Below are 25,026 nucleotides of genomic sequence, written 5' to 3'. Positions count from 1 at the left end.
TGGCCTAATGTAAAATCAAAAACAAACAAACAAACAGACAAAAAAAAAAAAAACAGAAAGATTATTTTATACTAAAACTTAAATACATAGAACTGAGTTTCCATATTTCAAATATTTTTGGAAATCACCTTGCACATTATCAGAAAGGACTGAGAGAGGCAGGACCAATCTGGTGTTTGGGTCCTTGAAGCCTAACAAATATATAAGCAAAGGTAGCTGTCCAAAGGAGTGGTTGAGAATAAGGACATGGAAAGACCTGCATCCTGGATTAGGCAGGCAGAAGGTCAAGTTCAGTGGATGAATTACTTTGCAGGGGAAAATCTTACCTGTTCTTCCCAGATTTGGGCACAGTTTTAAAGAGGCAAAAGAATAATCATCAGTGTAGAGAAGTATTGAGTTCTGGAGGGGAAATCCAAGGAGTTTTTGTTTGATAGCACTGACTTTCTCAGATTTGAATATTTGGTTTAAGGAGGCTGGAAAGGTTAGGAACAGGTCCCATGGAGAGTGTGGCACACTGTGGGCTGAAGAGTAGAAAGCACTGTTAAGCAGGACCAGCATCCAGCTGGGTGAAGCAAGTACACATAGGCAGCGGGGCATAGTGACTCTCCAGCATTGGGAAACTACCCAGGATGAGAAGTGGAGAAATGGAATCTGAGCCTCCTCAGGCACGGATGTTGAAAAGCCAAGCATGGAGGTAGGGTTATGGGAGTACCACCACTTTTGCCAACCCTGGGGACAGATGAAGGGTAGGAAGATGGGAAGCATGAGAAAGCCCAGGATTCTAGTGCAAGGAAGCTCCCAAATAGCGGTGAAGACACCTCTTTCAGGAAGGAGGCAGAAGAATGAAAGGAAAAGATAGGAGTCTACAGCTGGTTGGAGAATTTCAAGAATAGGTGGTCTTAGACAAACCTTCTACCACCATACTGAAGGTGATCCCAGTATAACCTTCCATAATGAAGAAAATGAAGCGGGTGGATGAAGTGAGTGGTATGAGGTGGGGTAGAGCTGAGAAGCTGAAGAAATTGTAAAGCAAGAGTTGGAAGATTGCATATCCAGATATCTTTGATACTTTCCATAAATGTGGAGAAGCATGAAGAACAGGATGAAGTAACTAAGTCAACTTCACTTTCAATATGTCTGGGCTCACTTTGTGTCACACCACTGGGATGGATTGGATTCTCTGTATTGCTCTACCCTGGTAGAATTGCTTCCAATTATATATGACATGCCTTTCAGACAAAATTGGAGGGAACAGCAGTTATTACAGTTATAGGTGAGCTAGTTAGACAGGACTTGGCATGTCTTCTCAGCTGACATCCAGGATATATTTAGAACGCACAGACCATTTAAATGTAGCAGTTTTGGTCATGGATGCATTAACATATGTATATTTAGGGAAATAAAAAAATAAACATGCATGCTATAATCACTCATTAGAGAAGTATTCCTCATGTTGTAATTTTTGCTGACATTATCTTTTTATCATTTTTTCAGCCTCCAGAGTAGAAAAATCACAAAATGCCTGAGCCTAAATTAATCATAATCATCTTAGTAGAACAAGAGTAGCAGTTTCAGGAACGAGAATGTCCTGTGATTACTCTTAGCATTTTATTGATACATGAGCAGATTGAAACCAGATTTGTTATTTTGAGCTCATTAAAAACATTTAAAATTGTACTTGTGTGAAATATGGTGTACATCTAGTCAACATGGGCACAAACAGTAAAAACGTAGTTTTCTCTTAAAAAGATGTGCATAGTTTTTTAAAAACCTATATATCTTTCTGACTTGTCCTTCAGTGTCACTTCCTCAGGAAGGAATGTCCTTTTCTTCTAAACTACATGAGATTCTCTTGCAGTGCATTCTTATGGTACCCTACTTTCTTTGTCTGCATTTCTCTGTGTTTTTTTTTTTTCATTCCTCTTTCTATTGGAATTGTGTGCTACACCACAGTCACTATTAAGGCAAAGAGTGTATCTATTTGGTTCTCTGCTTCATCCCTGATGACTGCCACAGAGTAGCTGCTCAATAAATATTTATTGGAAGAATCTATCTGGATATTCAAGCAAAGTAATAGGAAAATATACTAATAATTGGGAGGCTTATAATAATTCAGGCCACTTCTGCCTCTAATGGTTGTTTGACTTTCTGCAAGACAACTCAAGTTTCCTGATCATCAACAAAAAATGTAAGAGATTGCTAAGATTGTTCATAGATCTATGATTCTGCAAATTCTGTATTTCTAGGATTGGTTTACATATCAATGGTAGCAATAAACTGTTTAAAATGAGCATATCTGTAAAAACATAGTGAATGGGGAAAAATCGTGCAAAGGAGTTATTTCCATCTGGCTGTTACTATCATGCATTGATTTTACTATGCAAATTTTCTGGGAGTTGAGCTGTGCATAGAAGATATGTATACAGTCAGTCCTCCAGATCCAAGAGTTTCTACATTCATGGATATTACCAATCATGGACTGAAAACTTGGGGAGAAAAAGTTGTGTCTATACTGAACATGTAGAGATTTTTCAAAATATTTATTTATTTATGTATCTTTAGTTTTAGGTGGACACATTATTTTGTTTTTATGTGGTGCTGAGGATCGAACCCAGTGCCTCTTGCATGATAGGCGAGCACTCTAGCACTGAGCCACAACTCCAGCCCCCAAGATTTGTTTTTTTTTTTTTTTGGTCATTATTTGCTAAATAATATAATACAGCAACTATTTACATAGCATTTACATTTTATTAGGTATTATAAGTATTCTAAAGATTATTTAAAATATACTAGAGGATTGTGTAGGTTATACACAAATGCTATGCCATTTTATATAAGGGACTTGAACATCGGTAGATTTTGGTAGCCCTGGGGCCAGGGGTGTCCTGAAAGCAATCCTGCATGGATACACATGAATGAGTGCATATGACATTTGGAACCTGAGGCATGACAATTCCCAGTGGGAAAAGAGTAATTGAATAAAATGTCAGACTGGGAAGGGAGAGTAGGATTTGACAGGGTTGGGGCCCTCAGAAGTACTGTCCCCCATCCAATTTAACTCAGTGATGATGGAGTATGAATGTGGGCCTGGGTGCTTCCCTTTGCAGCCCCACTCTTGGGGATTCCTTTGACATCAACTTCATTAGTTACAAAGGCAGCAATCCATATCCAATTTTCTTCTTGTGTCAGGATTGTTCATGTATAAACTAGGCTCCTTTGTTGGGAACATTTGCAATTAATCCTATAAACAAACAAACAAACAAATGCAAATTTTACACTGCCTGCCCCAGCCAACCCTGCTGGCTCTGAGGTCTGGCTACCACCTATTATACATAAAAATGAATTGAAATCCCTACTCTGGACCTAACCTAATTTTCATGTGATAATAGGCATGGATTCCCAGAAGTGCTGTATGCCTCTTGATAGTAACATCCTAATTTCCTTTCCTGGTAAATGTTTTAAATAAGATTTTTGCACCAAAGGAAATTAACCTTTAAATTAATCGTAATTATAAAATGCCATCACTGATTTTTGTCTTCAGCCTAATTACTTTCTATTATTTAAACAAATCACACCTCCTGTGAGTTTTAAGTTTGTTTCTCTTTCATTCCCTGCCACACGATGCCAACCAATCATAGCAGAGGCCTTCCTGTGTATCCTCTGCTGGAGTGACCTCATTTAAATGTCACACAGGATTGAGGGTTTGCGCTGGCTTGCTGTGGACAAATCTCCCTTTCAGTGCCTGCATGTAAGGCTAAGGTGTTTTCATTCCGCCTACCTGAGGGCAGTATTTGGAGATTGTGTTTCTCTGTCCTCCAGGTATTAAGAAGGAGATAGCCAAGCCCAGCTTTCTTTTCTCTTAGATGCCAAATCCCAAACTAAACCCACCTGGGTATAATGAAGTGCACACCAACCAACATCATTCATCAAAAGACTGATGTCATCTTCTCAGCGTGTTTCTTATCTGGAGGGCTTTTAGAGAGCATTCTGTTTCCTGGGCTACCTTTGTCTTGTTTGCATTTTTTTCTTTGGAGAGGAGATCTCAGTGACTTTATTTTGTGAGCATGTTTATCAACATTTTGGTGCTAAAAAAAAAAAAGTCCTATTTTTCTGTAACTTGGCTACTTTCTTCCTTGTGTCGTTATCTCTGTGAGTGTAGAGGGAGTTGGTGAGGTGACAAGCACAGAACAGCCACCACGGGTGGGTGGTGTCTGCACAATTGGAAGAAGTGAAATGATCAAAATGGAAGATTTTTCTATCAATCATTCCTGTAAACGGCACCGCTTCTCTTTCCATCACAGACTCTTTCTTTTCTATTGAGGCTGATCAAAACATCGTGAATATTTCGCATCTACAGGATAATTTCAGTTCACCCTGACAGGTATTTTCTGCATAAAATACCTCTTTTATACAGCCCATTTAAGGGTCCTTCTTGGTTTATCTGAATAGTGTCACCTCGGCACCAATGCTTTAGAAGCCAAGCCCTGATTATTCTAAATCAACAGAGAATAAATCAGTTTCTTTTCCTTAATATTTTTGACTTGGAAAGATTAGATTTATTTAAAGATGAACATGGTATGCATGCGTATGTTTATGTGTGCGTTTGTGTGAGTGAAAGCAATATAGTATCATGGAAGAGATATTGTGAGAAAAGAGAAAACAAGAAATGATTGTTGAAGAACCACCCTCAAATTGAATGGACAAAAATTTAGACATAGAACTCATGTGTTTTAAGGGACCACAAGAGGGAGCAATTTGATAGAAGGCTGAAAAAGAGACCAGTGCTAGCTAATTTTGGAGACAATATAAAAATGATGTTTCGCTTTAGAGAACACCATTATCACTGATAGAAACTTGCATGTGATTGGCAGCAGGCATATGCATATGTAGCCATCTACAGCACATATTTCTCCCTCTTTCCTTCCATTTATTCAGAAAGTGAAAAAAATGTGCTTTGTTCTAATAGGCTGTTCATTTAGTTTAGAATAAGCTGAGATCTAAGGAGAAGTCACATTTTCTTGTCAGTTTCCATACAGTCCAAGAAATGTTTGTGGAGAGCCAAGTGATTAATTCACATGTGGCCCAGAATCTTACTGTGTCTTCCTCCAGGTTGAGATGTGCCCGATACTGAAGATACAGCAGCGAATGGCAGGTGTGGATCCTAATGGCACCTCTAATACTCATTTATTCTGAGGGAGTCAGATATACTATGGGATGTCAGAAATTCACAAATAAGCTCAGTGACTTTGGGAAAGTGACTTAATCTTTATGGGTCTATAAAATTAAGGCTTTGAAACAGACTAGAAGGCCATAGTTTTCTATCATTTTAAACCCTGAAGAATTCATAGTTCAGAAGAAATGTTATGCAGAACCAAAGGATATAAAGTTAAATGCAGAACTTCAATCCTTGTGATGGGGGAGTGGAAAAGGTGACATCTCCTTCCATTGTGATCCCACTAGGTTTCTGCAGAGAGTAGCTAGATGTTAGTGGCATTCAAAGTCTGGACCAATATGTGATCTTGTTCAGAGATGAGGAAAGAAACGGCAAGTTTGAGTTTGATGGGAAACTAGTGGATATGGATGAAACTGTTTCACTCAGTCACCTTGAAATTCCTAAAATAGTTGTTTTAAAGAGATACAAAACAATAACATAAAAACAATACATATTACTCTTTCATTTGGTTGTTTGAGTATAAGACTAGTATGAAACTCAATAAGTGAAATAAACACGTTGGTGCAGAATGAAGAGTGATTTATAAATTACCAGAAAGCAAGATCGGGTTACCAAACAGAATGCAGTAGTCCTAACAACCTGATAGGAGGAATGACAGGTGATAAATAGGGAGGCAACAAGGAAGGCAGCTAATCAAAACCAGGAGACATACGCTAATGTGTTAACTGAGAATCAGGACTCAACTGGGTCATCTTCATTTTCTTTCCTCCCCCTTGTTTTATCTTTATTTTCTGTACTTTCTGCATTAAACCTACATTACTCTGTAACCAGGAAGAAAGATTATTTTTACAGGGAGGTACATATCTCCTTGATCCCCTGTTCACCCTTTCCATAGGCAGTGGTGAGTGACTGTTCAAAGAATAGCATTCAAATTTAGTGATTCTGAAACTGGAGAAATGATCAAAACATACAGAACATAGTTCAATAAGTAGATGTGTTGGCCAGCAGGTTTCAGAAGAAAAATCAGACAAAAGTAACATAAAATTCTTATCCCAAGAGAAGTGAATAATTTTCTGTGTTTTTTTTTCCCAAATGAGAGATTCTATAAATTGCCTTTGACTTTGATCCCTAGGCCACTTGATTTCAGGTAACCCAGGACAGGTTTTCATTTATTTGTGCTTGGTTTGTGGTTACATGTACATGTCTAATTCTAAGTCTAAACATCTGGAATTCATTTTTTTAATATTTCTTTGAAAATTATTCCCTGAGTATATATTTTTAAATGAAATTTCATGTCTTTTCCTAGATGATTTCAATAGTTAGTAACATTTGCAAATATGTTGAATCTTTTTAGAAAAGATAGTGATTACAGTCCCCTCTCAGTAGCTCTGGAACATTGGCTCCAGGACCCTCCTGTGGAAGCCAAAATCCATGAATGCTCAAGTCCCTTAGATAAAATGTGACAGTATTTGTATATAACCTACAATAACCTCCTGTATACTTTGTCATCTCTAGATTACTTATAATATCTAATAAAATGTAAATACTACATAAATGATTTTTATTCTGTGTTATTTGGGGAATGCAGCATAGATGGAAAATTTTTGCCAAATATTTCTGATATCTGGTTGGTTGCAACCATGGATATGGAAGACAGACTGTACTTAGAAAACTGAATTCGTTTGCAAGAGGACCAACGTTGAGTTTAACTATTAAGAACAAATTTGTTAAGGAAACATAACAAAAGTCGAGAAATAATATGACAATGAATTTTTTTTCTTTCATGAATTAGGGACATTTTCCATGGCTGTATGGATTTCTTTTAATTGTTAACAATGCTAACAAAGCATAAAGACAAATTCTCAATTCTGTCACTGAAGTGGATATCCCACTGGTACACAGAAGAGCTGGGGATGAAGTGAGACAGAAGAATTACATATATGATAAAAAAACATACCAGACCAGGAATCTCTGAAAATTTCTTTTTTCAAATACTGTAAAAGAGAATAAGTAGAGGGGAATAGAAAAGATTGGGAGCTGCAAGGAAAACTCATCACGCCTAGTGACAGATTGGTTCAGTGAAGATCTCTGCCACAAACACAGCAGAGCATGGCTGCCTGGTGTCTTGGAGTAAGCTTTTCCTCCCAAGATCGATTGCTGTCTTGTCATGAACAAATATATAAAAGTGTGTTGCAGGGTTGCCCTGCTCAAATAAGGTTCCCTGGTTACGGCACCCCTGCCAGAGCAGGGGGTCTCTTTCTGGTGAATAACTACTCATCTGAAGGCAGAGCACCCCATAGCAGGAGGTGTTAGCTGGGGGCTCCTGTAAGTAAGTATTCTCAGTGGGCAGTGGGCATGCAGGCACTGAGACAGCATTACAGCTCTGAAGCCCTGACCCATTGGCATTTGATACATCAGCAAGGGGAGGCTAGCTCTATAGATATTTTCAAATGTCCAGGAAGCACATGGTATGCATGTGGGGGGTGGGCTATGTGCTTGGATGTGGTTTTATGAACTGCAGTATGTATCCCCTGCCTCAATTCATAAATTGAAGACCTAGTTTCTGGTAAGACTATATTTAAAGATTGAAACAACTTTGGAGAGGTGATTAAAATTACATAAGTTCACAAGGCTAGGACTCCATTCCAATAGGATTGAAGTCCTTATAAGATAAGGAAGAGACACACAGAAAAAGACCATGTGAGGACACGGGCAGTGAGAGAATGCAGTCTACAAGCCCAGGAAAGAGACTCAGGAAAAGCAAACCTGCCAAGACCTTGATCTTGAAATTTCAGCTTCCAGAGCTGAAAGAAAACTGAGTTGCTGTTGTTCAAATTCCTCAGACTGGAGTGTGCTGTTATGGCAGCTCTACTGATCACTAGCCAGGCAGTGGTGGAGGTGCTATCCCTATCTTTCTATTTGGAATCTGTGCTGTGAGGGTGGGTGTGGTATTCTGGCAGGCACAGCAGATGGCAGTGGTGTTCCGTGATTTTGCACACTCAACTAGCTTGCCAGGCTGCAGCTCTAGTTTAGATAACTAAAGGGTCAAAGATGAAAATGTCAAGGTCTAGTCCTTTTCATGGGAAAAAAGAAATTACCTTAAAGTGTCTACTAAATGTTTGCATTTCCCTAAAATTCATATGTTGAAACCTAATCAGGAATGTGATGGTGCTTTGGGAGGTGATTAGGTCATAAGGGCTCATGACCTCAGAAAAGAGGTCCCAGAGAGCTCCCCTTCCAAAATGTGAGCATATGCCAAGGAAGTGTGATCTGTGATCCAGAAAACAAGACCTCACCAGACCCCACCAAATGTGCAGGCACCTTGATCTTGGACTTCAGTCTCCAGAACTGTGAGCAAAAAGTTTCTTTTGTTTATTTATGTTCACGGTATTTTATTATAGTAGCCGATGTGGACTAATATAGTATCTACATAAACAGAAATTAAACTGGGATCTAGGAAATTAAATGAGACACTGTTTAAAAGGAGAAGTAAGTATTCTCAGGCATCTGTGTGTCTGTGGTCTAACTCTTCCTATTTCAACAGTGATTTATTGCTATTTCAAGTCTAAACTTGAATCTTTGCTCCATGGCTCCTTGAAGTTTTCTCTTTCTCTGAGTCTTCCTGGGTGCATTTTCTGCTGTGAGCCTGGATATCAGAACTAAGGACAAAGCAGGTTAGCCTCAGACCGGCTTCAAGGCTATTATTCATACAGCTGTCATAACTGGCCCTTATCTCTGCAGCCCACTCTCAGCAAAAGGCACAGAACCCAAGCTACCCTCTGCTCCTCATGAGGTGCTTAGGAAGGGAAACTTAACTCATTTAGAGAGCAGGTAGCTGGCACCTACTCTTGCCAGTACACTCCTATCAGGATGCCTCATTGCAAAAGCACAGCAGATAAGAATAGACACAGAGAATAAGGTCCCTGAGCATTTACACATATATGAAACATCTCTCATACTGCAGGAGTTGCTATTCTATTTTTTTACTTTCATTAAGAATTTTACGGGTCAAGGTAGTGTAACTACCAAAAGTTAGAAAGAAATTTCAAACTTTTTTAGAGCATCAGAAGTCAGATGTCTAGGCAATGTCTGGAGGTGAACACAGAATAGAGAACTTGACCAGAACAATATATGGTAAATATAACCTAAAGCAGGGTACTCAACAAATACTCCTGATTGTCTGTCCCTTTATGAATGACTACAAGTCAATTAACATACTATTAGTCATCGAAAGTTAGAGGACATAGAACAGCCCTAATTGAGCATCTCTTCCAGGTTGTTCACTAGTCCCATGAACATTGAAAATGTGTGTTACTCTACTTGGATATAAAAATTAACAAACAGACAAACAACAAAATGACTTTATATCTTGCCTGCAAATCAGTAAGACTAACATTGGAAAACTTGTCTATGTGAAGTTTTTTTTTTTTTTTTTTTTTTTGTTGTTGTTGTTTCTGATTAGTAAAGAGAGATAAGCGATTGTTGCCAAAATATGTAAAAAGACATACACATTATTTTTTGGAAATTTTTGCAAAGTTTCTTAGGTACTTGAGCAATAAAGTTGATATTACAAAATAAAATGATGGTGTCTTATCTCCCTGGATTTACATGGTTTGGGCTAAAATTTGACCCAGGGAAAAATCCTCTAAGATGCATTCCCAGGAATTCTAATTTTGTGGAATATTAAGATTTTTAATGAAAGGGCTCTGTGTTTAAATACTGGGGAGACTTGTATTCACCAGGCTTTTAATTTCTGTAAATTGAAGCTGTAACATCTACCAAAAGATAACTACTATTTCCAAGTATACCTGGCTTGCTCTAAATCATCTGGAGACTTTAGACAGCTCTAAACTCTATGCTTTAATAGTCACAGGGAACATGAATTTCACAGGGCCACCACTTTCAAAAACAGTTGGTGGATCCTTCATCTGCCTACCATGCTGTGTCCATCCCTTCGTGCAGGAACCAAGATAAAAGTTCCACTCTCACTCTCTGAGTCGGGGCTGACCTTGCTGCTTCCCCTGGGTGGCCCTATCTGTGTTCTCTCCAGGTAACTGTAGGTATAATAAAACCATGAAACTCCTTCTGGTTTCTCTCTTTTATCTGTGTCTATCCTACTCCTCTGCCTCACCTAAAGTAATAACGAACAGTTAAAACAAAACTGAATTAGAAAATAGTTTAACTTTTTTTAAATTTTAGTACCAGGGATTGAACCCAGGGTTGCTTAACCAATGAGCAACATTCCATCCCTTTTTATTTTTTTATTTTGAGACAAGGTCTCACAAGTTACTTAGGACCTTGCTAAATTGCTGAGGCTGGCTTTGAACTTATGATCCCCCTGCTTCAGCCTCCAGAGTCTCTGGGATTACAGGTATGTTCCACCAGGCCCAGCTGGAAGACTTCTTCTGTCTTTTTTTAAATATATATATTGTTAGTTGGACACAATTCCATTATTTTATTTATTTATTTTTTTGTGGTGCTGACAATTGAACCCAGTGTCTCGCACATGCTAGGTGAGCATTCTACCGCTGAGCCATAACCCCAGCCCCTGGAAGATTTCTTTAATGCACTACTCTCACAAATGTATATAAATAAATGAAATAAATGAACCTTCTAAATTTTTAGCATCAATCTTACTTGGCTTTGGAATTTTTTTTTTTTTTTTTTTTGGTGGGGGAATATATCTTGTGCAACTGGAATTTCTGGGATCCCTTTTGAGAGGTGCTGTTCAGGAATTCTGGAGAGATGCTGATTATCTGTATGGGGGGAACATGGTGAGTCAGTAATCGTTTTCTAAAGAAATGAACCACATCATTGTGAAATGTAGTTAAACATTATAGTCCAGGGAAAGCTCAATTTCTCGCTGAACACTGACCTGCATACTTTTCCTTCTCTTAGGATTTGGTATATAGACACTGAAGAATAAAATCTTAATGAACTTAACATAGTTTGTGGAGCCCATATATTTTGAAATCCATGTATCTTTTACTCTTTCTAATCTTTAAGCAAACTAGATGGCTTCTCTTAGGCACTGCAAATACAACCTGCCCACGTTGAACTAATTATCTTATCACCACTCAACTTCCTGCAAGTGACATTTCCATCTACCCATTCATTCACACCAGACACCCATCTAAGAATCTACCACTCTCCTTCTTTTCCCGTACCATAGTCCTGTACTCTACCAATCACATCATCTTAGCTTGTGTCATTTGTATCATCATGTAGTTCCTCTCCATCTTCAATATTTGTTTTAGTTCAGATCATCATCATTTCACATCTCAATCAATTTAATTATGTCTTAAGAAGTTTTCCTTTTCTTAATATTTCTCCTTCCCAGTCTCTTATCCATGCTGATAGATTTGCCATTGTACTATATGAAGCAAAGTTCAAATTCCTTAATCTTTCATAATTGCTTTTCTATTATCCCATCCATGTTTGCTTTCTAATTTTCTCTGGTGTCCACATCTAGCACAGGATACAATTTGTTCACATTATTTTCTCTGTGATGTACCTAAGTGCTTTTCCACCATTTTCCTGGGCAACCTTATTCATACATCACTACCCAACATATAACTCTCTTTCAAGATGAAGTTCAAGAGTGTTCCTCACTTACGGAAAAAAAAATATTGGTATCTTTGCTTTCTTTCCCTACCATCGGGAGTTTTATTATATCTATTTGTTCACAGGTTTGCTTTTCCCACTAAACGGCAAGTGCTTAGAGGTAAGAGATTGTTACCCATCTTAAAATCTCCTAAGATTTTAGGTAACACTTATTATATCAAGGATAATTTTACAAGTGCTTATTTAATGAAAGGAACATCATTTCCTTTTGCACACAAAATATTATAAACTATGTACAGTATAAAAATCCTACCTGAGAATGATTGAAAATTGCCTCCCATAAGTTAATAATCTCATACTCCCTCTTCCTTTCAGTATGATTGGAAAGTGAAGAAGAAGTAAATTCTCTTTGGATGTTTCTCCTCAAATCATCATTTAAGAAAGAAGTGGATTCTCATCTTCCCACCCCGCTACCTTTCCCACTCCCAATTCTGATTTTTCCTCAGAATGAATATGGCTGCATTAGCAATTCCCCATGATAGGACTCAGAGAGCCTAGAAATACCTTTCTCATGTCCTTCTAATTCAAATCCTTAGGGTTACTTACCACTTACCATGTTTGGAAGAGGAGAGAACAGTGGTGGAGCCACTATGAGGCTTGTGTGAGCAGACTACTACCTTAACTCTGGATTAAGCAATCAGGTTCAGTGATGAGATTCTGACATAAAGTTCTAGTCATTTGTATCAAATTGTAGAAATGAAAAGGATATTTGAACATTAGAATTCCCAGAGATAATCCTCTAAATTAATCTGAAGTCAGTTCTCCTAAGAATTTTAGTAACTATTGAAAATTGTTGATTGTTGAGAATTGTAGTCCTGGGTGAAACTAACGAGTTATTAATATCTAATAAGTGGTTTATTAAACAGAAGACAGTCAAATTAACCACATTAAAATTCACTTACATTCCCACTCTCCCTTGTATACTCCCTCTAGAATTGTTATAAGAATAGATTTAAAAAATTATTTTGTAGTTGTTGATGGACTTTATTTTATCTATCTATCTATCTATCTATCTATCTATCTATCTATCTATCTATTGCGCTGAGAATTAAACCCAGTGCCTCATACATGCTAGGCAAGTTCTCTACCACTGAGTCACAACCCCAGCCCAAGAATAGATTTTAAAATACCTTTCAATGAAAAGAAAAACTTATGTTTGCAAAATGAGAAATTCTCCATTTGTTCAATATGCTGATTTCTTTATAAAAAATATTTTAGCCTGATAGGCACCAAAAGTTCATTCCCTTTTCTAATGGTGTGTTGAGGGGTATTATCTCAAGACCAGGAAGGTTAGGTCAGAAGCAGTAAAGAAGCTTTGAGCTTGAAAGAAACAGAATAGAGCTTTAGTACTTACAGCTGTCCTCCTCTTCAGTTATACATTTCACAACATAGCAGGCGTAGATGAACCCTGCCAGCTGAAACAAAACAGACATGCTTTAGACATCAGGCAAAAGGATCAGTCAGGACCACAGCACTGGGGGGAATGGTTCAAAGACCAGCAATTAACAACCACATTCAGGGTTCCAAAATGGTTCATCAGACTGAATCTTGACTCCATTGTGAATTCTTGATTCCAGGGATGTCTATCTGCCTTACAAATAAATATATTGCTCTATTTTTCCACTGGTGTTTATGTGTAAGATTTGTTAATTTCCAGGCAATCTAAAGCTTCAAGTAAAAAAAAAATATGTCCATTCATTAATTGATTTAACATGTACATTTGTGCCAGTCAGTTTCTGCTTTACTTTTCTTTAGGTCAGGGCCCAAGATTCTGAAACTGATCTTTCCTCCTGACCACCAGAAAAATACTTAAGAGAAAAATATTAAGGAGATTCCATGGTATGTTGCATATACTTTTTGTAAGCAAGAAAAACTCTTATTTAGATCTGTAACAGGAACCAGGGCATATTGAAGATATGAAGATGATATGTTAAAGGGGTGAGATGGACACCTGTAAGGAATGAGTATCATAACAGTGCACTGAATTTGGGATTGCATGTATGTTATAATCCCTTCCAAAATATGTTGTGAAAATACCCCAGTGGTCAGAAAATCCCTTGCTCACTGATATTGGTGCCTTAAGGGAGTGCAGCAATGTCATTTGGTATCTATCCCATCAAATAGAGTTGTTTCATATTATTATGGTTTGAATTGGTGTCCCCCCCAAAAAAAGCTCACATGTGAGACAATATAGGAAGGTTTAGGGGAGAAAGGATTGAGTTATATCCTTAACCTAATCAGTGAATTAATCTCTGATAGAATTAACTGGTAACTGGAGTCAGGTGGGGTGTGGCAGGAGGAAGTAGTTCATGGGGTGCATGGCTATGGGGTATATATATTTGTATCTGGCAAATGGAGACCTCTCCCTCTGCTACCTGACCATAAATCGAGCTATATCTCTCTGCCACACTTTTCAGCCATGATGTTCTGTCTCACCAGAGCCCTAAGGAATGGAGACAGCCTTCTATGGACAAAGATCTCTGAAACCATGAGCCCCTACATAAACTTTTCTTCCCTAAATTGTTCTAGTCAGGTTCTTTAGTCATAGCAGTGAGAAAAGCTAACTAAAACAGAAATTGGTACAAGGAGTGGGGTTGTTGCTATGACTGACTTGACCATGTGGTTCAGAAACTTTTGGAGCATTTTGGAATTGGTGGGAGGAATTTTGAGATGCTTTGCATTACAAGCTAGAAATGCTTTAGATTGTTGTAAGGAGAGCTTAATGGCCAATTCTGGTGGGAGCTCAGAAGACCAGAATGCCAACAGGACTGTGGACAGTGAAGACAGGACTAGAGAGGGTTCAGAAAAGGAGGCCTCTATTGGAATTTGGACTAGAGGCCATTTATGTTGTATTCTGATTGAGATGTGGTCTGAATTTTGCTCGTCCTGAGACTTTCTGTGGAGCTGATTTTAATCTGGTAGAAGAAATGTATAGGAAGCATAACATTCAGGAAGTGCCATGGGTATTGCTGGAAGCTTTTGGCAAAGTTTATTGTGATATTCAGAAGCAGAGAGCAGAGCAGAAAGATTTGAAAAACTTGGACTTGAAAGCCAGGAGTAAAAGTGGGCCTAGGGAAGTTGCCATTGTTAAAGACATTACTGCCACTAAAGAAATCCTGAAGATTTTTCCTGAAGATAGTAAGAAAGATGGCTTGAGGGAAAGGCCACATCTATCTCAAGCTCAAGGGAGTAAAGGTGAAAATTCTCTTGAGACCAGTGGGACACGCTTCTTGCACAAGGGAGCCTACAAAGTTTTTTCAACATGCTCAGCCACCCAGATACTCAGAGGCTGCTACATCCATGGCTCCTGGAGGTTTGGCTACTGCTCAAGATGGCAGCAGACCTTGGCATCAACCACATGGTGCTAGTTCTGCAGAAATGCAGGATGCTGGATTTAGGGGCCCATGGAAGCTTTCACCAAGATTTCAAAGGAAGGCCTGAGAGGCCAGGCAAAGTGCATCAGGGTCAGAGTTTGTGTGGGCACTCCCTGAGAAGTCAAGGTGTGAAGATGTGAGGAGGAAGCTGAAGCAGCAGTGGAGACCCTGAAGAGTAAGAAATGCCAGTTATTTGGGACATGGTCTTAGGAAAGCTGTAGAAGTCAAGCAGAGAGACACCAACAGAAAGGCCACTTGGGCTGTAACAAACAAGCCCACAGGGGGGGAGCTCCACAAGTCCTTTGGAGGGAACATTAGGATGCCATGTGCCTCAGGTGCTGGATATGGAGCTACAGGACTTGTTTACCCAGTTGGATTTTGGTCTTGCTTTGGTCCCATCCCTTTTTTTCTATGCTTCTAATTTTGTCAATGGAAATGTTTATTCTTTACCATTATATTTTGGACACTTGTGAACTGCTTTTAATTTTATGAGAGCTTACAATATGAGATTGTCTTGAGCCTCAGAGAGGACTTTGTACTTAAACTTTAAGCACTCTCAGAACTTTTGATACTATGAGGACTCTTGGGAATGGGCTAAATATATTTTGCATTGTCAGATGAGTGTGAGGTTTTGGGGTAAAGGACAGATATATTATGGTTTGGATGTGAGGTGCCACTAAAAGCTTAAATGTGAGACAATTCAAGGTTTGGAGGAGAAATGATTGGGTTGTAGCCTTAACCCAGTCAGGGAATCAATCCTTGATGGAATTAACTGGATGGTAACTGGAGGCAGGTGGAGTGTGGCTGGAAGAAGTGCTTCATTAGGGGCGTGGCTATCAGGTATGTCTGGCAAGTGAAGACCTCTGTCTCTGCTTCCTAACCATCATGTGAGCCAAGTCCCTCTGCCACACTCTTCCATCGTGATGTTCTGCCTCAACCTGAGCCCTGAGGAATGGAGCTAGCTTTCTATGGACTAAGACCTCTGAAACCATGAGTCCCCAAATAAACTTTCCTTCCCTAAAATTGTTCTGGTCAGGACCTTTAGTTGCAGCAGTGAGAAAGCTGACTAAAACATATTCTATCATATGAGGAATATCTTTAATCTAATTCTGAGCTCCAATAGAAATAAACTAATGGATATAATTTTCTAATAAGTAAAAAGAAAGAAAGGAAGAAAACAGTTTTAAAGAAAAGTGATTCAGTTTGGGCAAATTCTTTTTTTTTTTTTAAGAGAGAGTGAGAGAGAGAGAATTTTAATATTTATTTTTTAGTTTTTGGTGGACACAACATCTTTGTTTGTATGTGGTGCTGAGGATCGAACCGGAGCCGCACGCATGCCAGGCGAGCGTGCTACTGCTTGAGCCACATCTCCAGCCCAAGGGCAAATTCTTAAAGAAATATCTTTAGAGATGATGATTACTTATGATGACATTTTAGCTAGGTATTATCTGCTGAGTACTGACCCCACATGATCATATTTAGTGTGGAGAATAGGACATTAGGGAAGGCTGCAGTCTTCAATCAGGGAGTTCAAGCACAGGGGGAAAAGTAGCTGTCATGATAAGCTTAATGAAGATGTTTTACATTAGCTGACAGAGATGATCTGCAAGATGTGAGAAGAACTTTTGAAGCAAGTGTTTAGAAATATTTGGAGCCAAACAGGGTCATTAAAAGTATGTTCGAAAAATCTTCAATTTGGATTTGAGAGAGAAAGCATGTTTTGGAAGATTATAACTGTCTACCGAAGGGAGCTGGTGTGGGATAAAATAGAGGTGGTCATCCTGGGAGAGAAGAGGAAGCAGCTTTGACTATGCTTGGGAGAAACAGCTGGAGAAGAAGGCCTACTACAACATGTCTTTCCTTTATTTTTGGATTTTGGAAGAGTGGGCATGTATGCCTCCTGTCCTCATACCCCTCATGGGATGTCAGAACCAGCACACAAAATAGTGATCTAAAGAAGAGAACCAGTGATGCTATATGAACAGAATTAGCTTTCTTTTTGAAAAATACTTTAGAAGGTTTATCACATCTGCATGTTTCTTTGTAAATTACGTGTTGCTATTGGCAATAACATGGTAAAGGCAAGAACTACTCCTTTATATAATAGAATAATCAGAATCTTCATTTTTATGGTATTTATTTTTAGAATACAGGATACTAGTTGAAAGTAGGGTCTTCTATTTTGCTTTAGTAAAGATTTTATTTGTGCTAATCAAAACTGCCCAGAGCATTTTCATAGAAGACTACACGAATATTTCTTAATCTTTTATCTACCACTGCTCAATACATTCAGTGGAACAGTCTCATGGGTACTTTGTCATTGGTTCTTGGATCTGGCTGTGGTTTGGTAAACAGGCTATGGATTTGGTTGAATCCCTTGAGTACTACCTGTAACTCTGCTCCTTTCTCCACATTAAATTCTTACTATATGTGGCTTAGTGTTACCAGTTAATCAGTAGGTTCTTTCTTCTTTTCAGTTTTAAGTACTTGTTGGATTATTTGTAATTTTTCCCTAATCACAAACTTTTCTTTTGATTCTTACTCATTACTTTGAAATGAAAATCTAGGTAATAAGTATTGATAAATTCTGAGATGCAGGGCCAATAAGTTTAAACTCCTCATTAAAGTGTCGCTAGTCTCTAGATTATTAAGTGTTCTCTCCCTGAATACAGTTAAGGAACTGCACTCTGCTTATCAGTGATCTTTTAATTGTATTCAGTTGCATTCTTTAACTACCAGGGGAGCTCCTTTGATATAAAAGTAAGTCCCGCTGCATTTCATTACAAAAGCTTGCTGATTAAGAGAACTTTAGCTTTTAAATTGGTCACCTCTAAATAGAAGTGGAAATTTGTGTTCCCCAAGTTAATCAAGATTCATAAACTCTTCTCTTATGTTTTTTCCTACACCATGTGCATTTCTAATTTAGTTTCAACTTCCCAACAGTAACTTATAAAATCTACCAATACAAAGAAATTTCATTTCTAACAAATTTGAATGCTTTCTGTAATGTGCAATGCTAATTTCTAGCTGAGTGACAAAGATGAAATAAACTAAGATTTCTAAACCTTGGCACCATTGGCACTTTGGGTTGGGCAGTTCTTTGAAGAGGCTGCTGTGTTTTAGTATGTATAGCCAATAACACCATATGATCAAGACAGAGATGATAAAAAATATCTCCACATATCACCATATGTCCCTTAATGGACAAAAATGTCCCCCACTGGAGCCACTTCTTTAGATTCAGTCCTAGTCTTAAGGAATTTGCCATCTTGAATCCGGGCCACACATAATTCCAGACTTAGGTAAGTTATTAGGAGGAAAGGAAAAGATTGTATGTCTACCAAGTGACAAAAGATAAACTGGATGGGTTCAGGAGTCGGTTCATTAATCCCGTCACTGCCCTTGGAAGAATGTTATGTGTGTTTTTTCAGTCGAGGTAAACTGGAACTTGCTTTTCCAGAGTAAGATCATCAAGCAGGAAAGTTGTGGGCTTTGTTCAGGAAAGAATGAAAGTTTCTGATGAAACTTTCTAATGAAAGTTTGTGGGATTCATATTAGAAAACTGAAAATTGAACCCATGAAAGCAGATTAGGCCCATCATCAGTGAGCTCTGAGTGTGTATTGAATTGCAAATCTAAGTATGCCATTTTCCTCCATAATATTTTCAATGAGCACTCCCTGAAAAAGCATATTTTTCACAGAATACAAATTCTTCTTGAAGTGATGCTCAGCGTCTTTTCATTCCCCATTTCCCACCACTCCTAGTCAGAACTGGTGCCAGTAATGAGTTGTTGGTAGTTTGTTGACAAATAAAAGGTGGTTTCTCTCTCCTGTTTCTTCACTCATTTCCTCTTGCTGCCAACAAAGGATGCTAGTCCCTGCACTTCCTCCTTCCTGGCCCCTCTCAGTCTAGTACCTTGAGTAATATTAAGTCAATCTTTAATGAATTAATGAATTTGAGTGTTGTTCTCTCCAAGAACCAGCAATCCTTTCACAGAGTAGATTGTAAGTTGGTACTTTTGAGATGGATCCCAAGAGACAGTAAGTCTTTGAGAAGGAACAGAGAGGGCAAAGGGGAGGTGGACAGGATATTGTCTAAGAAGAGCTCCAGAAAGAGCTGGAAAATATAGATTTGTTTAGGCAAGGCTATTTAAGAAAGTAATGGGTACAAGGCAGAGAATAGTAACTATTCAGAGAATGTAATAGTATGGTCATTGGGGGTCTGAACTCCTACAATTAAAGCGAAATGGTTTTAATTTTGCTTTTATTTTAAAACATAATTAGAAAAATTATGGAAGGTACACGTGGCATAATACTACGCAAACAAATAATTATTCAATAAATGAAAAACAAAATATTCCACTTGTATTATTCCTTGGCAGAGCTTTTTTAAAAGTTTCAACCAAAGCCTGTTCTGTCTATCCAAAATATCAGGAAAAAGGCAGCCTAGAAAGACCGAAAATTAAAACAAAACAAAACAAAAACAAACAAAAAATACTTTACCTCTTCTTTAGTCAGTATCACTGGAAAACCAAGCAAAATTATGGTCCCTTTGCTCAGCTACAAGGAAGAGTAGGGCACTAACACATACTTCTTGGTCAGGTTTTTGTGGTTTCTGTGAAATCACACAGGAATCTTGGACTTTCATTCCAGTTAGGGAGCAGGAAGATCCCCTTTTCACCAGCCTGAATCCCCAAATTACCAATAGTCTGTTGTCCTGCTAGCTGTATTGCTTGCTGTAATAAGTTAGAGGCTGTGTGTGGACGACCTTATGCTCCCAGCTCTCGAATCCATTTATCACATATTCCCAATCTCTGAAGGGTAAGGGAGTCCAGACTGGCTCCATCTGGTGCAGATGTCATGTTACCAAATGACCTTTAGCTCATTATAATGGTAAATAAAACATGCCCACCAGTGCCGTGACATATCTGGGCATGCCCAAATCAGGGAAGAAAAGAGGCAACACCTGGTCACTGGAAATCTCTTTTCCTTCCTGTGAAAAGCTCTGAGGACAGCTTGTATGTACTTTTCATCCCTTTATAACCCAGTTCTAGTACAAATACAGATCCTAGACCTGCTCAGAGAGAAGGTGTATTTACAGCATGAACTTCCCATCTCCACTCATTGTCCACTGAATCAAATTTCCTGCTTGCACCCAGAACTGCTTGGTTATTTATGAACAGTACTGAGTAGGAATAGATACTCCAAATTTAGTCACCTCCTCATCTCCACACCCCTGGGTCAGCAAAAACCCATAGAGGATCTAGACTTCTAGCTTCACCCAGGAGTGATGAGGCATCCTTCTTGTCCCTTGTCAGTGGAGCCTAGTAGAGTCACAACTTTCACCAATGTCCATAATGAGACCAATGCTGTAATGAGACCAATCTTCTTTCCCTGTAGCATCAGTGAAAGCCACCTGGAAGCAATAACAAGGTACTCTTATCCCATCCAGCCATGTTGATATCAGTGAGGGGTTTGTGTAAATGAGGAACATCATTGTTTCTCAGCCTTAATGAAAAGAATTGCCCACCTTGAGACTCAATGGAGGCTAATTGAGGAGCCTCAACTTCTCTCCATACTTGTAAGAAGGAGTCAATATCTCTACTTCTCCTGCCAAAGCAGTAGCAGAGAAATCATCTAAAGCAGACGGTTTAATTAAGATCAAAAGTCTCATAACATTCTGCCCAAATTTCCATGTCTCAATGAAAAATTACCCATCAATATAAGAATTAAAAGAATCTCAAATTGAATGAAAATAGAATCAATAGAAACTAACACAGTGGTAACAGAGATATTAGAATTATAAGACAAATATTTTAAATTGGCTATCATAAAAATGCTTCAACAAGTAATTATAAAGACACTTGAAATGAATGAAAAAACTGTCTCAGCAAATAAATAGAAGGTATAAGGAAGAACAAAGCTGAAAATTTAGAATTAAAAAAAAATATAATGGGGGCTGGGGATGTGGCTCAAGCGGCTGCGCGCTCGCCTGGCATGTATGCGGCCCTGGGTTCGATCCTCAGCCCCACATACAAATAAAATAAAGATGCTGGGTCTGCCAAAAACTAAACAATAAATATTAAAAAATTCTCTCTCTCTTTCTCTCTCTAAAAAAATATAAAAAATATAATGATAAAAATTTAAAAATTCCACTAATAAATGGGGGAGATAGAGGAAAGAATCTGCAAATCTGAAGATAAAACAATAGAAATGACCTAACCTGGGCAACAGAGAAAACATATAGTGAACTTAGAAGTCAGCAGATAGTAATGGAAGATCTACCATTTGTAACTTGAGTTCCAAAAGGAAATAAGAGAATAGCTCTGAAAGAGTGCTCTATGAAGAATAAAATGATGGTATTTGCAGGTAAATGGATGGAGTTGGAGAATATAATGCTAAGTGAAGATGGGCAAATCCAGAAAACCAAATGCCAAATATTTTCTCTGATATAAGTAGGCTGATTCATAGTGGGGCTCTGAGGAGGAGCATGGGAGGATTAGACAAACTCTAGATAGGGCAAAGTGGTTGGAGTGGAAGGGAGGGGCCATGAGGGTAGAAAAGATGGTGGAATGAGATGGACATCATTACCCTAAGTACATGTATGAAGACACGAATGGTGTGAATATACTTTGCATACAACCAGAGATATGAAAAATTGTGCTCTATATGTGTAATAAGAGTTGTAATTTTGCTGTCATATATAACAAATTAGAATAAAAAATAAAAAATAGATTCTGATGCTTAAAAAAGGTGCTCTATGAAATAGTGTCTAAACACTTTCTTATTTGAAAAAGACACAAGCTCATGAATTCAAGACACTGAGTGATTCCAAACAGGAATAACCTAAAGAAATTTACACCAAGATACATTATAGTCAAGCTTTGGAAAACCAAGGATAAAACTCTTGAAAGCAGAAATGGAAACATTTTTGTATAGCCATTCTGCAAAACGGAAAGTTTCTTAAGAAACTAAACTTAACTACCACATGATCCAATAATTGCAGTCCTGGGCATTCATCTGAGAGAAATGAAGGCATGTGCACATAAAATAGGTACACTAATGTTTATAACAGCTTTATTAACAATAGACAGAACTGGACACAACCCGTGTGTAAGTAATTTAAAAAACTGTACTACATCTGTACCATAAAAAACTACTTAGCAATAATATGGAAGGGACTGCTGATATAGGTAACAATTTGAGTTTCCATAGAGTTGTAGTAATTGGAAAAAGCCCATCCTAAAGTTTTGTATATCATTTAATTTCAATTATATGATATTCTTGATATTAGAAAATTATAGATATGGAGAACATGATTAATGGTTGCTAGGGACTATGGAGAGATAAGAGTTAGAAGGGAGTGGATGTGGCCATAAAAGGGCAAAATGCAGGATCCTTGCACTGATAGAACTGTTCTGTATCTTGACTGAATCATATCAATATCAATATCCCAATAGTGATAGTATTTTGTTTTGCAGTTTGTTACTATTTGGGGAAACCAGGTAAAGGGTACACAAGATACCTTATATTATTTCATATATTTGCACGTGATATACAATTATCTCACATAAAAAAAGACGTAATAGAAAATACTATATTTTAGGGTATAATTATTTTTGTTAAAATTTTCAGTAACATAATTTCTAAATTATAAATATATTTAAATAGAGTAGATATACTTTTTTTAAAGTACAAAGACTTATTTTAAGTTTGAACCTTTAAACCAGTGTGAGGTCTATAATAATTTTGATGTTGATACAGTATGGAATCATTATTCAACTTTCTTTTTTGAGTGAGGCTGAAGAGAGGACCTGGCAAACACTACTTCTTTTTCTACACTTATCTCATATTCTAAATAAATTAGTTCTATGTTTCATTTAAATTAAATAATCCATTTTTGTTCTAAATTCATAATTCATCTGCTCTGAGCCCATGCTTTTTGTAGAAGGAATTTGAACAGAAGGATATTATGCACTCACAAAGTACACTTTTAAGTTGCAGATAATTTTTACTTGCTCTTTTTCATCTTATTCCATTTACATAATTTGAGATTGCTTCAGCAAGGGGATTTTATTGTGATCATATCAGTGTTATTAATGAAATTCTTTTTTTATGAAATATTTTATTATGAGACTTGTATATCATCTTGGTTGTCCATCAAATGATTCTTATCCCATTCTATTCCACTAGCTGGACTACTGAGGAGCATGTTGCAAATTTTCTTTGCTACAAATAATCCAGGTGCAGCTATCAACTTACAATAACTCATGGCAGATTGCCTTTAGGGCTATTGTGAATGTTCACAGCCTACTGGGTCAGAAAACCTTTTCAGAGGATAAGAAACATATCTTAATACCAGCCTTTAAGGTATTGTGTTGCATCACCAAGCATGACTGTATTCAACACCTTTTGAAAGATTAAATACAACTAGACGTACATGCAAACTTGTATTATCTACTTAAGATTGGGAAATGGACTGAACCAAATGCTAACACTGGCTTAACCAACCACTCCCATTATAACTTGATCTCTGGAGTTTTGATTTCTTCAAACTTACCAAAAAGTTACTCAATTTCAAATGAATCTAACATATTAGTACAGTTGGCAGAGCAGAAAATATTCAGGAAAGGTGAATGATGGCTAATAAAATTCAAATGTCATCATGGCTATCACTTCTTTCAGATATGAAATATCAGATTAATTTTAAAAACGATCAAGTAGTAGTTAAAATATTCTATACATGTGCCCATTGGTAGGTAGTCAAAGAAATTACTCTGCCACAATATGCCTTCAGTTTTAGTGGTAGGGGACAAAAGGGAGTCTTGACCAAAACTCTTAATTGAAAATAATTGGGAAACATAAAAATCAACTAGTCACAACACCTATTATTTTAATAGTAAAGCTAAGTTTTTATTTTATTTCAGTAATATGCAAGGGGAATCCTGATTTACTTATGATGAATCATTTGAAGCAGAAACAATTTCAAAATCTTCTATGAAATGTAAAACAATCAATACTGTCCTGTAGAATTCCTGGACAAAATCAGTACATAACTCCTTTAGAAGCAAATGGTACAAGAAACATTATTTTTTTTCTCAGAGTTAATAACAAAATTATAGCAAAATTAGTTGGATAAAAGTAAGACATTTACAAAAATACATTAGCACAGGTTGGTATGTTAACATTAATAAGATAAGGCAAAAAATGATCAGAACATTTCATTGGCATGAGTGTGCTGTTCTAGTGATGACAATTGGGGTATTAGGCCAAATTCCTCCTAAGGAATCAGGAGGGATCAGGAGAGTAGATCATTTGTATTATAATACTGCTGGGAGCCATTAGCCAAGTAGGTATGACAATTTCCTTGCCAGCGTACCCCATGTTGCAGTGACATTGCATGTAGGTGACCTTGCTCAAGGACCAGGGCGGATTAGGGTGTTCCCGGTTTAGGATAATCGGGTTTAGGGCGTTCCAGGTTTAAGATTATTCCTGCTGGGAATAGGGCGTATCCTGCTGCCTGAGTTCCCCTTGAGTTCTCACGGGATTCAGACAGTATATTTTTTGGGAGATAGAAGCCCAGTGGAGGTGGATTTGGGCAGAGAACGTGGATTTCCCCAGAACGTGTTTGTAGACGGTGGGTGTGAGTTCGGGAATAAAGAGTTGCTGTTTGAATCTACAAGCTGTGTGGTGGCTCGTGATTGTGTGCCCAGCCAGACTGCGGCATTTGGCGGCCCGTACGGGGAACGTCTAAAGCTTGGAGGTAAGTGAAATTGCTCGCCCCTGAGGAAGAGCAAAAGAATGGGTGACCAATTCAAAAAACAATGTGTTATTGTTTTGATTTATTTTGTTTTT

At 37.8% G+C, this 25,026-nt stretch overlaps 1 protein-coding gene across 1 annotated transcript in view; it reads right to left on the bottom strand.

Annotated features, from left to right (window-relative positions):
* Positions 1-25,026, bottom strand: part of Nkain2 (sodium/potassium transporting ATPase interacting 2) — a 196,622-nt gene that overhangs the window by 9,294 nt on the left and 162,302 nt on the right. Inside the window, exon 5 of the mRNA XM_048797531.1 lies at positions 13,152-13,212. Coding sequence (XP_048653488.1) covers positions 13,152-13,212 — 61 coding nt within the window. The remainder of the gene's footprint in view (positions 1-13,151; positions 13,213-25,026) is intronic.

Source organism: Marmota marmota, unplaced genomic scaffold, assembly GCF_001458135.2.
Source record: "Marmota marmota marmota unplaced genomic scaffold, marMar, whole genome shotgun sequence".
Classification (NCBI taxonomy): domain Eukaryota; kingdom Metazoa; phylum Chordata; class Mammalia; order Rodentia; family Sciuridae; genus Marmota; species Marmota marmota.
The sequence above is the reverse complement of the archived record's forward strand: the minus strand, read 5'-3'. Positions and strand labels throughout refer to the sequence as shown.